At 35.9% G+C, this 12,185-nt stretch overlaps 2 protein-coding genes across 2 annotated transcripts; both read right to left on the bottom strand.

Moving 5' to 3' along the window:
• Window positions 1-3,607: 3,607 nt before the first annotated feature.
• LOC116000179 (protein trichome birefringence-like 19) lies at window positions 3,608-5,809 on the bottom strand. The gene is made up of 2 exons (XM_031240211.1): window positions 5,297-5,809; window positions 3,608-4,577 (listed from the first exon to the last, which is right to left on the bottom strand). Exons 1-2 carry the CDS (start codon window positions 5,771-5,773, stop codon window positions 3,789-3,791), a joined length of 1,266 nt encoding a protein of 421 aa, XP_031096071.1. The 5' UTR covers window positions 5,774-5,809; the 3' UTR covers window positions 3,608-3,788.
• A 752-nt stretch (window positions 5,810-6,561) lies between these two features.
• LOC115998985 (protein trichome birefringence-like 19) lies at window positions 6,562-9,757 on the bottom strand. Its single transcript, XM_031238675.1, has 2 exons — window positions 8,942-9,757; window positions 6,562-7,613 (listed from the first exon to the last, which is right to left on the bottom strand). Exons 1-2 carry the CDS (start codon window positions 9,575-9,577, stop codon window positions 6,849-6,851), a joined length of 1,401 nt encoding a protein of 466 aa, XP_031094535.1. The 5' UTR covers window positions 9,578-9,757; the 3' UTR covers window positions 6,562-6,848.
• Window positions 9,758-12,185: the final 2,428 nt, after the last annotated feature.

Consider the following 12,185-nt stretch of genomic DNA (forward strand, 5'->3'; position numbering starts at 1 on the left):
CAACTTCTCATATATTATCTTGCATTCATATACTTTGAATTATCAATTTAAATAAACAAATTCAACATTCAATTACATATGCATGAACATTTCATATATAATCTTATATTGATATACTTTGAAATACTTATTTAAAAATAAACATTGGATATTATTCTATTCGCGTAATGCGCGCTTCTTATAAATGTAGGACTTACCCCAGACCATCTTTCTATTGGTTATTCTTATAATCCTGTTGACCAGTTGGGGTTTTTTTTTTTTTTTTTTTTTTTTTTTTTTTTTTTTAAATCTGAAAAATATATCTATTGAAGACATTTGGTTCAAGTAACGTTTTAGATCAACATTTTCAAAATCTCACATGACTTAAAAAATTAAAGATAATGAGATTCACATGGACGTGACAAACAATAAACTAAAAATTAAGTTTGAAAATTTCACATTTGTAAGTGTACAATTGATAAGTTTATTATATTTATTGACATATTATTTGTCAAAACTTAGTATTGTTAAGCTATTTTTTAGTTCTGTACTATAGTCTGTGTCTGCTTCAGAGGATGATGTGCTTGGGTCAGTACGTAATACAGAAATGAGAAAAATACTCTAACTGAGTTTGTTATAGAATGAAGTCTTTAGGCATTGATTTTTTAAATGAGTGGTACTCATTGTTTTGAGGAGAATAATCAGCAGGAGGTTACTGACAAGGGATTACTTTGCTAAATTTGTCCTAATCATTACAAACTAATTACTACATATTACTCCGTATTTCTCATCTTAGAAACACGTGTCAAGGTGGATAGCATAATGAATTGCTCCAAAAAGTTGAATTAATCCTTACAGGATTTATTACTCCATCATTTCCTAATTCTAGGTTTATTCGAATAGCATACAAAGGTTGATAGGCGAATGAGTTTATGGTGTTAAAGACGTGTCTATGATTATTGAAGCTTGACGTGAAACATTGGCTTGCACGCACCAACTCGTGGAGATGATGAAGATTGAATTGTTGTGAAAGATTAGACTATATTGTATGGATAAATCTGTTCAACATGGTTTGTAATTTTGGTGATCATCTAGTGAAGTTGGGTTCACGTTGAATAACTCCGCACTACATTAATAATTCTTTCTTTTACTTGCTTTTAATTGTTTATTTCATATATTGTTTATCACGTACTGTGATTAACACATGACATAACACAGAAATTAAAATTTTCTTACATTCAAGACTCACAATTTAACAGCATGCATGTATGTAACATGCATTTTCTTTATGTATGTAACATGCATTTCACGTACTGTCATCACATTTTCTTAAGCCAAATAAGGGCATGCATGTAACATGCATTTTATGAGTTATGTGATATAACTTGAACAAAGTATAGTCAGTAATACTTAAAAAAAAAAAAAAGTATCCTAGTGTTATAACATTTAATTAAATGGGTTTTTAAAGCCCTTGTGAAATATTGTTATTCATGTCACTATGCTTTTGTTTTGTTTTGTTTTGTTTTGATTTGAGAACCAAATTATAGACATTTTTTTTTATTATAATATTTCTCTCCTGGTCCATTCCATTCTTATGAATTCTGAACTCTTTCTATTTCATCTATTTTTATTTTGTGAATGAAGCTTGCAATTAAAATTTTAAACAATAATAATCTATTGATTGAAGGAGTTAATTAATGTATAAGGTACGGAGTCATATTTATCCTAAATTTAATGATTGGCATTGGAAGGAGAAAAGTCTTCATACTAATCATACAATCATACTTTAGAACTGATTGCGTCATAAAAATTGGAAAAAAAAAATTGTGGGCAAACAATGAATTGTTTGATTAATTAATCCCATTGGATTTAGAAGTCTGATCTTTTTCTTTTAAAATATTTAACAACTTTTATTTTTTAAAATAAATAAATTGTAAGCTAATGTAACACTCCATCGCAGTGGCAAGCTAAGCCCAAAACCCTCTACAGAGTGTTTGAAAATTTCATCAACCTAAAATGATTGCATGATGAGTAAATGTATCCCAATGAAAATAGCACTTCATCCACAAATATTATAACAAATTAAAGGATTAAGTGGTGTTGAAGTTCATACCACATGGTCTATTATATGCATTTTGAATTTTGACTCGCGATATAATTTGGGAAAGTCATGCTAGGCAAGAGATTAGAAGGAGTTATTAGTTGGTATTTTTTTATTTTTTTTTTGAGAATAAGAACAGTTGGAATGTTATTTGATTTGATGAGGGGATCAAATTTTATTGAAGAAAATTTTTTATTAAAATAAAAAATTTTGATCAAAAAATTGATGAATTAAATACTAGAAATTAATTTTGTTTTTAAGAAATTAGCTATGATTGTCAAAAAGTTATAGCAACCATGAGCGCATGACCAGTTTACGTTTATGATTTTTTTTTTCTTCTCTTCTTCTCCTTATCTTTCCATTTTCATTATATAAAAAGTAACTTTTTTTTAAAAAAAAAAAATCAAATTTCGAATTGGCCACGAAATTTTTTTGACAACTAAAGTGGATGGAAGTTAGATATTTTACAAAGGTTATGTAATTTTCCTATCACCACAGGTGATAGTTTGAAAAGATTCAACTATGTCAGATTGTCAGTACAAATGTACAATGTGTATATTGAATGAATATTAAAGTTTTATTAATTGCAACCAACCGTTCCAAAAATTGCCAACAACCACTAGTTGACTTGGTTGACCTAATTGTCTAAATTTTTTAGCAATTCATAAATCTGAGTCTACCATGAGTATGGAATAAAAATGTTATTTTCTTAAAAAATAAATTAAAGTTTCCAGCTATGTCTATACACCATATATATGTGTGCAGAGATTAAAACAAAAATTACTTTTGAATCTGCTTTTGTTCAGTAATAAAATTTGCAATGTCGATGGACCAGTGACACTACCAATCCTCAAGTCCATGGTCCATAATAGCATCCTTAATAGTGAGGACTTTTTGTGGTTTTTGAAAAGTTTTTGTTGGAAAGAGAAGATGGGAGAGGAAAAAAAATAACAAATTTAGAAAAATTAAAGCTTTGTCAGGGGTGACGCCTAGTGCACGCGCCTGCTGGGCACACCAGTTTTAGCCCACACACGTGTCGTGAGTTGTATCGTCTTTCGTGAATACCTTGCATTGTTCCAAGAACTATTATTTTGCAGAAGCACCAAAATTTTGTCTCTCTCCATTTCTCTCCCCTCCATGTGATCATGTGTACAAGTATTGTTACGTTCCAAAGACCCCCAAATATCTACTGCTATTGATGCTCTAAGGTCTCCTGGTTTGCAAATTCCAATAGTCATCATTATATAAAAGTTAATACTCAAAACAATCATCTAACAATAGTGATTTTTTTTTTATTTAGTTCTTAACTTACATCCATCCATGTCCTCATTAACTCGATGTTCTATTCTTCTATGGGTAAAAGTTGATGGATTGGAGAGTTATTAATTAAAATTCATTTTTTGTTCATATCATCATAAGATCATAGGTAGCTAGCTTAATTGGAGTAGGCAAAAAGAAACTGGCGTGCAGAGTGTTTTTTGGCGTAGAGTGGAGCCAAGTACCTAATCATGAGGCCATACTATAAGTCGCACTATTCATTGTTTTACTTCTCGTATCGCTGTGTCGTTTGACGAATACGAGATTGAATACAACAGATTGTTCAAAGATTAATCTATCTAATAAGGATGACACCATTGTAATTTCAAGAACTTCAATTCATATAATATAAAATCATAAATATGTAATTCAACTATCAACTTAGACTCTTTTAGTTGTGATTGAGCAGATGCTTCAATTCATCTTCTTCCGTCTTCAAAATTTGCAGCAAGAGTTGATTCCAGGTATCCACAGGGCCAGGCAGGCACCAGTGTACACAATCCGCTACCGTAATATTCTGGTACGCCCAGTGACCATAATGGTTTGGATGTCCATCCGGCCTTAGGATCATGGCTTCTGTCGTATCCAACAACCTTAATTTCACCGTCCCTCTCCTCCTCTGTGCTGCCCTGAACTCCTGTATTTGAATCAAATACATCTCCAACACGTACCCTTCCACCTTCACCTCTGATTTCACAAACGGTTTTGTTCTCACGCAGTTCCCTCCCTTATCCCAATCCCCATTCTCAAAGTGGGACGGGGAGAACGTCCTGAGAATCACCAATCCCCGGGGTTTGGCAATTCGAGAAAGGGTCTTAAACGCTGTCCGGAAAGCCATCCTGTATCCGAAGAAATTGGTGAGTTTTGTGGTGTTGGTTTGGGTGCATTTGTGGCATCCGATGAGACGGCCTCGCTTGTGGTAGAGGAATGGGCGGAAGAACCATTGGGCGGCGGAGATGATGACAATGTCGGCTTCTTGAACGTGATCTGCCCACGCGCTGTCTGGCTCGTCTAGGTAAAGGCTCATGAGGCTGTTGGCTGAGGTGCCGTTGGGGTCAACGTCGCGGGATTTTACCAAGTGTGGTGACCATAGTGCTTGGATTGTGAAATTGTAGTCTTTGTATAGCCAACGTCTGAACTTGGTGTTGGTAACGTAGGAAACATCTACTGGATCTGCAACCTGCACATTTTTGACTTAGTAATCCGACTCTTACTATTATTTTCAAAAACTATTCCTTATACTATCATACTTTCAAAGGTCTGGACTTGACTCTTCAAGTCTCTACCTAACAATCTCTCTAATCATCTAGCGTTGGACTTGACATTCGCTGCCTAACAATTCACCCTAGCTAGTAGCAAACAAGTTATGGGACTTGCCCTAGCCACATGGTACCGGACTTTCCCTTTCAGGCCTTCCGCTAGACAATTCTCTAGTCACCTGGTGGTACTGGATTTGACCTTCACCGACATCAACCCAATAATTCTCCTAGCGAAGAAGCGAAGAAGTAATTTTATTTATTTATACTGTCACATTTTTAAGAGGCATAGTGTTGAATTTGACCTTATAGGCCTGCCTAACAATCCTCTAATCACTCTGTGCAACAAGCTTTGACCCTTCAACGGCCTCGGCCCAATAGATTATTCTAACATTTTTTTTGTCAGGCCACGGAAAGTCTTGAGAATGTTATAACTATAAGAGACACTTTTAAGTTCGTACCATACTTAAGACTAATCTAGTTCGGACCAGACCAACCCAATTAAAAGGCAACGTATTGGTCAAATTGATTTTTTCATACAAGAGTGCACGGTCATTCACGCCAACCAGGCTGATTGATTATTGTAACATTTAGTGCATATGAAGTATGAAGTTGGAATTACAGTGGTTAGGTGATTGCTTACGCTAGCCAAGAGGCACACCAGCGACTGCATTTGGTTTCTTGCAACAGAGTCCCCAACGAAAGCCAAAGTTTTACCTCTCACAACTTCCAAGAACCGCCCCGCATCAAACATCGGCAGATCACATTCATCTGGTTGCCACCTCCATTTCATGAACTCACTGTCTGGCCGTCCAAATTTCATGCAGTTCTGTCTGTCCTCAATCACACATTTGCTTTTGTTCGTATAATACGGACCCTCGGGATATGGAACCCAGTTCCCCTTAAAAATATCACACCTTCGCTCTATACCCATGCTTGTTGAAGCATTATTGGAGCTAAATGTGAAAGATTGCAGCAGGGAATTAGAGGTAGAATATGAAGAGACAGAGAATGCAATGAGAATAAGAGTGGTCAAGATTGGTAGGATAATATTTCTAAAGGTTTCGAAGGCTCTGATCTTCCCATTGGGAACCTCTGCTGCTAGACTGGCCTTCTTCATGTGTTTGCTTATGATTTCATTGCATACAAAATACTTGTTTTTATATGATAGGAAAAGGTAATGAAAGGGGGCAGGCTAGTATGTTTGGACTGCTCTTAAATTGTGATTCCACTTTAGATTAGGCAGTTTAATTTGCATCAATCTGCATAACTCCAGGTTTATTGTTATTTGATAAAATTAGGTTTATTAAGATGAGTTGATTGGCATTTGAATTGGAGAATGATTATTATGGGGTGACCCCGACCCAGGCTCATAACTTGCACAAGGCAAAAGGAAATTGGCAATGGCGTAGCTTTGGAGGCAAGTGGCTTATGATGAGGTCTTGCAAATGCTCTCTCTTTTCCTTTTGCCCAATTTGATGCATCATAAGTCATGTTCCCTTGCCACTCAATTAAAAATATTAACAATAATTATAGTAAAAAATGTAAATAAATAAATTATACGTAGTAACTTGTAAATTACTACCGTCCTCTCATTTTATATGTTTGCTTCAGTTATTGATGTTTGAATGAAGTTATTTACAAAAAAAAAAAAAAAATTGAGAAAGGTAGAGTATTACTCTGTATAATAAAAATCAATATATAAATTGATAAATATAATTACTCTAAACTAAAGAAATTGAAGAAAAAAATTTACTTTTAAAATTTTGTTGGGACTGTGGGCCAGGCCATGTTAAGGTTTTCTTATTGTTTAGATAAGACAAGTCCAAGCTATATTTATTCTGGCAATGATCAATGTAATAAACTAAAGAAATTGAAGGAAAACAAATTGATTTAAAAAATTGTGGGTTGTGCGCTGGGCCAACATGTCTGGGTATGAATGAATTGCAATTGGAACAATTTGAACAGTTCTCATAACTCCATAGCTCCAACTTTCCCTTTCAATACCCAATAATGAAACCAAGAATACAACTATACTCACATATTGTTACACTTCAACCCAATCTATTTGGGTTGATTTTTGCACGTATTTTATCAGTCTATTCAACTCTGATAATAATCATATAACAACAAGAACGAGGGAGGAAAAAAAAAAAGAATTAAAATTTGAACTGAAAGATATATAAATATTCACCTTAGCTAAGCTCCCTCTTCAACAACTCCAGGAAGAAGTCACTCCAGGTATCAATAGGCCCCGGCAAACACCAGTGCACACAGTCGTTAAACATGGTCACGTTCAGGTTCTGCAAATGCCCGTATTTATTAGGATGCCCATCGGGTCTCAACAGCATTGCCTGAGTAACATCGAACAATCTAAATTTCGAACCCTTTTTCTTCCCTTCTTCCTCGGCAATGCTAAACTCTTGCCTTTGAATATCATACATGTCTATCTCGAATTCCTTCAAAATTGTGTCGTTCCTCTTAAATGGCTCTGTTCTCACGCATTCTCCACCTTGATCGAAAGCCCCGTGTTCAAAGTGCTGAGGGGCAAACGCCCTCAAGAAAGCGACACCCTTAAAATTTTCCAAGCTATTAATTGCTCGAAAAGCTGTCTTCAAAGCCCATCTGTAGCTGAAGTCTTTTGTCATGTGGGTAACGTTGGGTTCTGAGCAGTAGAGGCAGCCAACGAGTTTGCCTTCTAGATAAAAGTTGGTAGGGCGGAAAAACCAGTGGCCAGCATTAATGATAACAAAGTCAAAAGCCCCGATCTTGGTTGTCCAAGATTCATCAAATTCATCTAGATATAGATTGAAAGGGTTTCTGTTAAGCTCAGAATAAGTGACACCAGTCTTGACCAAATATGGCGCCCAATACATGGAAATGTTGAAGTTGTAATCTTTGTATACAAGACGCTTCCTGTTATCATCTGTCGTGTTTGAAATATCCAAGGGATATGCAACCTGAAAAAACAAAAAAACAAAAATTGCAGAAAACGGTTCACATATATCTATGATCTGTGGTGTTGAGCCATTCAAACAAAGGGAAAAATCCAGATTTCAGTACCAACAGCAATTGCTAGCATGTTCCTTTTAACATTTCAATAATTGGAAAATTTTGGATAATACAAGTGAATCTCATATCTGGACAGTGTTTCAAAATTTTGGCAACACTGCAACACATTCAAAATGATTAAATTTGCCATTCTTTTTGAGTGAGGAGGAAAACCGGCAGCCACTACCCAAGGGTGTGCACGGGGTAAATCCCGCTTGCACTGTGACCCTAGCTGACAAATAACCACAAGGAGGTAAACCGGCCTCGGTTACCCATAGCTGACTGACTCAAACTAAGAAGGCCAATAGACCGCTCCCGCTGGGAGTCGAACTTGTAAATTGTAACCGTGTGGTTAAATTTGCCATTTTGATACCTATGTACATGCAAAAAAGGGCCGAAAATAATCACAAAGATATAGCATGACAATAATCTCAATTAAATGAAAACACACTAATAAAAGAAAATTCATCAACAATCATCAGCCATCAAAGGTAATCTTAACAAAGTAAACATAAAAACAATTGTTGGACCAAGAAAGCCTGTGTAAAATGTAGCTTACACTGTATACCTCATTAGGCAAGAAAACTAATATTCAAAATTTGAACTTCACATCAAACTAGATGGAACCTCTGTTATTAGAAAGATTATTACTAGACAAGGGCATCTTATTCTGTTTCTCTTTCTACAATCATCCACCCAGTTTACAGCTACACATGTTGTCCCCTCAGTTCACAGCTAAATACAGGCTGTCCTTTTCTCTTTGCCAAGAAATGAACTAATAATTGTAATTAAGTATAAAGATTCATAAATCATAACATTACCAAAAACTGAAATTTTCTAAATCTCCACAAAGTTAGCATAATTGCCAAATGTTAATGCAGGTAGATACACTATTCAATAAGGTTTAATTACCATCAATAGTACATAATTGTCCTATTAAGTTAGTGTCGGTGGTTAAAAAGGTTTTAAATCTTTGCCACCTACAAAAGGCAAAATTCTCTAGCCCCACAACCCCGACGGATAGGTGGGACTGGGTAGTCAGAACGATAAATCACGATGACTCAACCGCCAATTAAGTGGGACCGAGTAGTCAGAAGGAGTCTACCACATTGGGTGATAAGAACAAATAATTTAACACAGATCACATTCATTTAGGGTTCTAAGAATACCTGAAATTTGAAATGGAAGAATTCAATTGAAAAAAGATTGAGAAGAAAAGAAGCTAATTTAATTTTACCCTGGATAAGAGGCAAACCAGTGACTGCATATGATTCCTTGCAATGGAGTCTCCAACAAAGGCCAAAGATTTGCCTCTAACAAGCTCCAGGAATTCGCGAGGATCGAAAACGGGAAGCTCACACCCATCCGGCTTCCACTTCCATTTCAAATATCCATTGTCAGGCCTGCCGAATTTCATGCAATTCTGATGCTCTTGAATACTATAACAAGTGTTATTCGTATAATACGGCGCTTCCGGATTCGGAACCCATTCTCCGGTGAAGATATCGCACTTCTTCAGCCTCTCAGCACCCGTGTTCTTCGCTTGAAGTTCAACGCCGCTTTCTAGACTAGACTCTTTTCTCAGATCTTCTGGATGTGAAAGATTAGCACTGGCGTTTTCTGCTTCCTTCTTTGGGGGATAATGTTCAACTTCAACAATGTTTTCTACAGAAATTCCTTTCGGCTGATCTATTGGAGTGTAAATACTAGAATTTTTATCTTTTTCCGCGTGATCTGTGCAACGGAAAGGGTAGTAAAGAGGGAAGACGGTGAGAAAGATTAAGACTAGGGCTAGCAGTGGGATTAACTTGGGAGTGTTCAAGAACGCGGGCTTTTTAACGGAGGGAAACTCCATGGACGATAGATCGGACATGGAAGCTGAGCTTGGTTCAATGGAGTAGAGGAGAGGACATGAGCGCGTGGGTGGTCAAAGACGAGGAGAGGAGGTTTTGGTAGGAGGTGGGTGGGGCTCCTCACTCTTCATTCCTCATTATAAAAAGCTTTTGGAAATCTGAATCTGATAGGAAAGTCACGTACTTGCTGAACCCAACGTGAAACTTCGTTCAACCAATGAATCATATAAATAAAGATATGTTTGTAAATTGTAACAGAAAATTTTCACCCCTAAAATTGGCTGGAATTTAGCTAGATGTAGAAATTTTGTACGGAAAATGATATTTTTGTTCTTACCGGTTTAATCAATTTGATGCTTCAACCAATTCAAAAGTCGAGGAGAAAGTTTGAAAGAGAAAATAAAAAAAAGAATACTTTTTTAAGAATAATACTATCGTTTTTACCTCATGAGGAGAAAGTTTGAAAGAGAAAATGAAAAAAAAGAATACTTTTTTAAGAATAATACTATCGTTTTCATATATACGGAGTAATATTATTAAGTGTATGATATAGTTGTATAATTGGATACATATAAGTGTAAATTATTTCATGGATGAGGTTTATCTTACATGGTGGATCTTGTATAAAATTTAGTTGAATGTATGGGGTTTTACATGGATGAGGTTTATCTTACAAGTGTACGATGTAGTTGAAGGGAAAGTGTATATTATGTTTAATATCATTTATCGCGTACTATGTTCATAATATTAGTTTTATATGTTCATAAACTTAAACCTTAACATACATGATAGAGTAAATACGTAGTTATTTGAAATACGGGTCTGATCGTATTCGAGTATTAGTATAATCTGCTTGTTAGTCTAAGTAATGAGCTCGGTAGTCGATGTGAGGTCAGAGAGTTTCGACGCACCTTAAGCACACAACACAGAAACCACATACTTTACGAAGGGAAACAACGCACCTTAAATTTGATCTAAATGCAAAAGGACCAAATTGCCACTGCATTTTTTTTAAATCCTGGTTAATCCTAGACTTTGATCTTGGCAAGATCAATGGCTCTCATCTCACCCCACGTCTACACCTGAGCACACCATCAGCATTTGATCCGTATTATATATATATATATATATATATATATATATAATTGTGTTCTGGTGCGGTACATCTTCTCCGGTGCGGTGGTTTTAGGTGCGTAGTTTTCCTTCTTAAGATGCATAGTTTCATTCTTAAGATGCGTGGTTTGTGTGCTTAAGATGCGTCAGTGGTGAAACTTAAAGGTGAGTGAACCTAAAGTTTAAGGTGCGTAGTTTTCTTTCTTAAGGTACGTAGTTTTCCTTCTTAAGGTGCGTGATTTGTATGCTTAAGATGCGTGAGTTGTTGAACTTAAGGTGCATCATTTTAAAACCTTAAGTGCGTGGTTTGTGTATTTAAAGTGCGTGATTTGTGTATTTAAAGTGCGTGATTTGTGTACTTATGGTGCGCGTGGTTTGTATTTTTAAGATGCTTTGTTTGTGTGCTTAAGGTGCATAACCGCACGGGAACACTTCCCCACACTTGAACCCTTCTATATATATATATATAAAATGTTAGCTTATTATATATATTATATTTAATTATTTTTGTAATTATATATGATGGTTTTGTTATAACCGGGTCCATCATAAATCGAGTATGAAAGTACAGAACATGGTAGAAAATTAATAATATTATTTTTCGAGACACTAGGCCCAAAAGAATGCATACAAAGCCCGAGATACTGGCCCAAATAATAAATAATGCAAGCTATAGCCCAAACATGAGACTAGAAATAATAAGGTTATTGCTAGGAATCAAACCCTGGTATACATTTTAAAGGTTAGGGTCATAGTCTCATAGACCACTAGACTAGGAGGGAGGTTGTTAATCAATGGATGATGTTTAAGGTGATGGAATGGTGCCTTATATAATGTAGAGGTGTAGAGACCCTCCAGATGGTTGACAAATGTATGATATTGGCATGCCTTCAATCTCGGTCATACACGTGTCCCACTCTACTTGGATGTTAACAGTATCCACACATTGGCATGCCTTCAATCTCGATCATACGGTATCCACACATTGGCATGCCTTCAATCTCGGTCATACACGTGTCCCACACTACTTGGATATTAACGGTATCCACACGAGTAAATAGAGCGCCCTACCTTCTTGTATACAAGATGCATGATAGTTTGGTGGTTTGGAACTTGTGTTGTTATGCTTGAGGTTGTGGGTTTGAACCTCTTGATAGCACACTTTATATTATGAGCCCCCAAGGGTCCCATGGCCCCATCAATATATTTTATTTTATTTTAATTTTTAAAGTGTGTGTGTATAATGTATATCCAGTATCTGTTCATATCACCTCCACTGAAACTCGAACTCACAACCTTCTATATATGAGTGCAACTTGGTGCCACTAGACCACATGTTCTTGGCTAAAATTGTGATATTTAATAGCAATTGGGTAAAACTGATAGAGAATGTAAATGTTTGATATTAAATTACTAAATATTAAAAGTTTGGATATAATGACAACAAGGGATGCACTCCCATGCGAACTGCCGCCTAGGTAAGAAATGAGAACGCTTCACAACCGTTCACGTGTC

This window comes from Ipomoea triloba, chromosome 12 (genome assembly GCF_003576645.1).
Source record: "Ipomoea triloba cultivar NCNSP0323 chromosome 12, ASM357664v1".
NCBI classification, from domain to species: Eukaryota; Viridiplantae; Streptophyta; class Magnoliopsida; order Solanales; family Convolvulaceae; genus Ipomoea; species Ipomoea triloba.

Bases quoted from the DNA above. Each gene is read 5' to 3' on its own strand.
- LOC116000179 (XM_031240211.1), bottom strand. From the start codon at position 5,773: ATGAAGAAGGCCAGTCTAGCAGCAGAGGTTCCCAATGGGAAGATCAGA. The intron at 4,578-5,296 runs GTAAGCAATCAC...AAAAATGTGCAG, and splicing joins TGGTGTGCCTCTTGGCTAGC to GTTGCAGATCCAGTAGATGT.
- LOC115998985 (XM_031238675.1), bottom strand. From the start codon at position 9,577: ATGTCCGATCTATCGTCCATGGAGTTTCCCTCCGTTAAAAAGCCCGCG. The intron at 7,614-8,941 runs GTAAAATTAAAT...TTGTTTTTTCAG, and splicing joins TGGTTTGCCTCTTATCCAGG to GTTGCATATCCCTTGGATAT.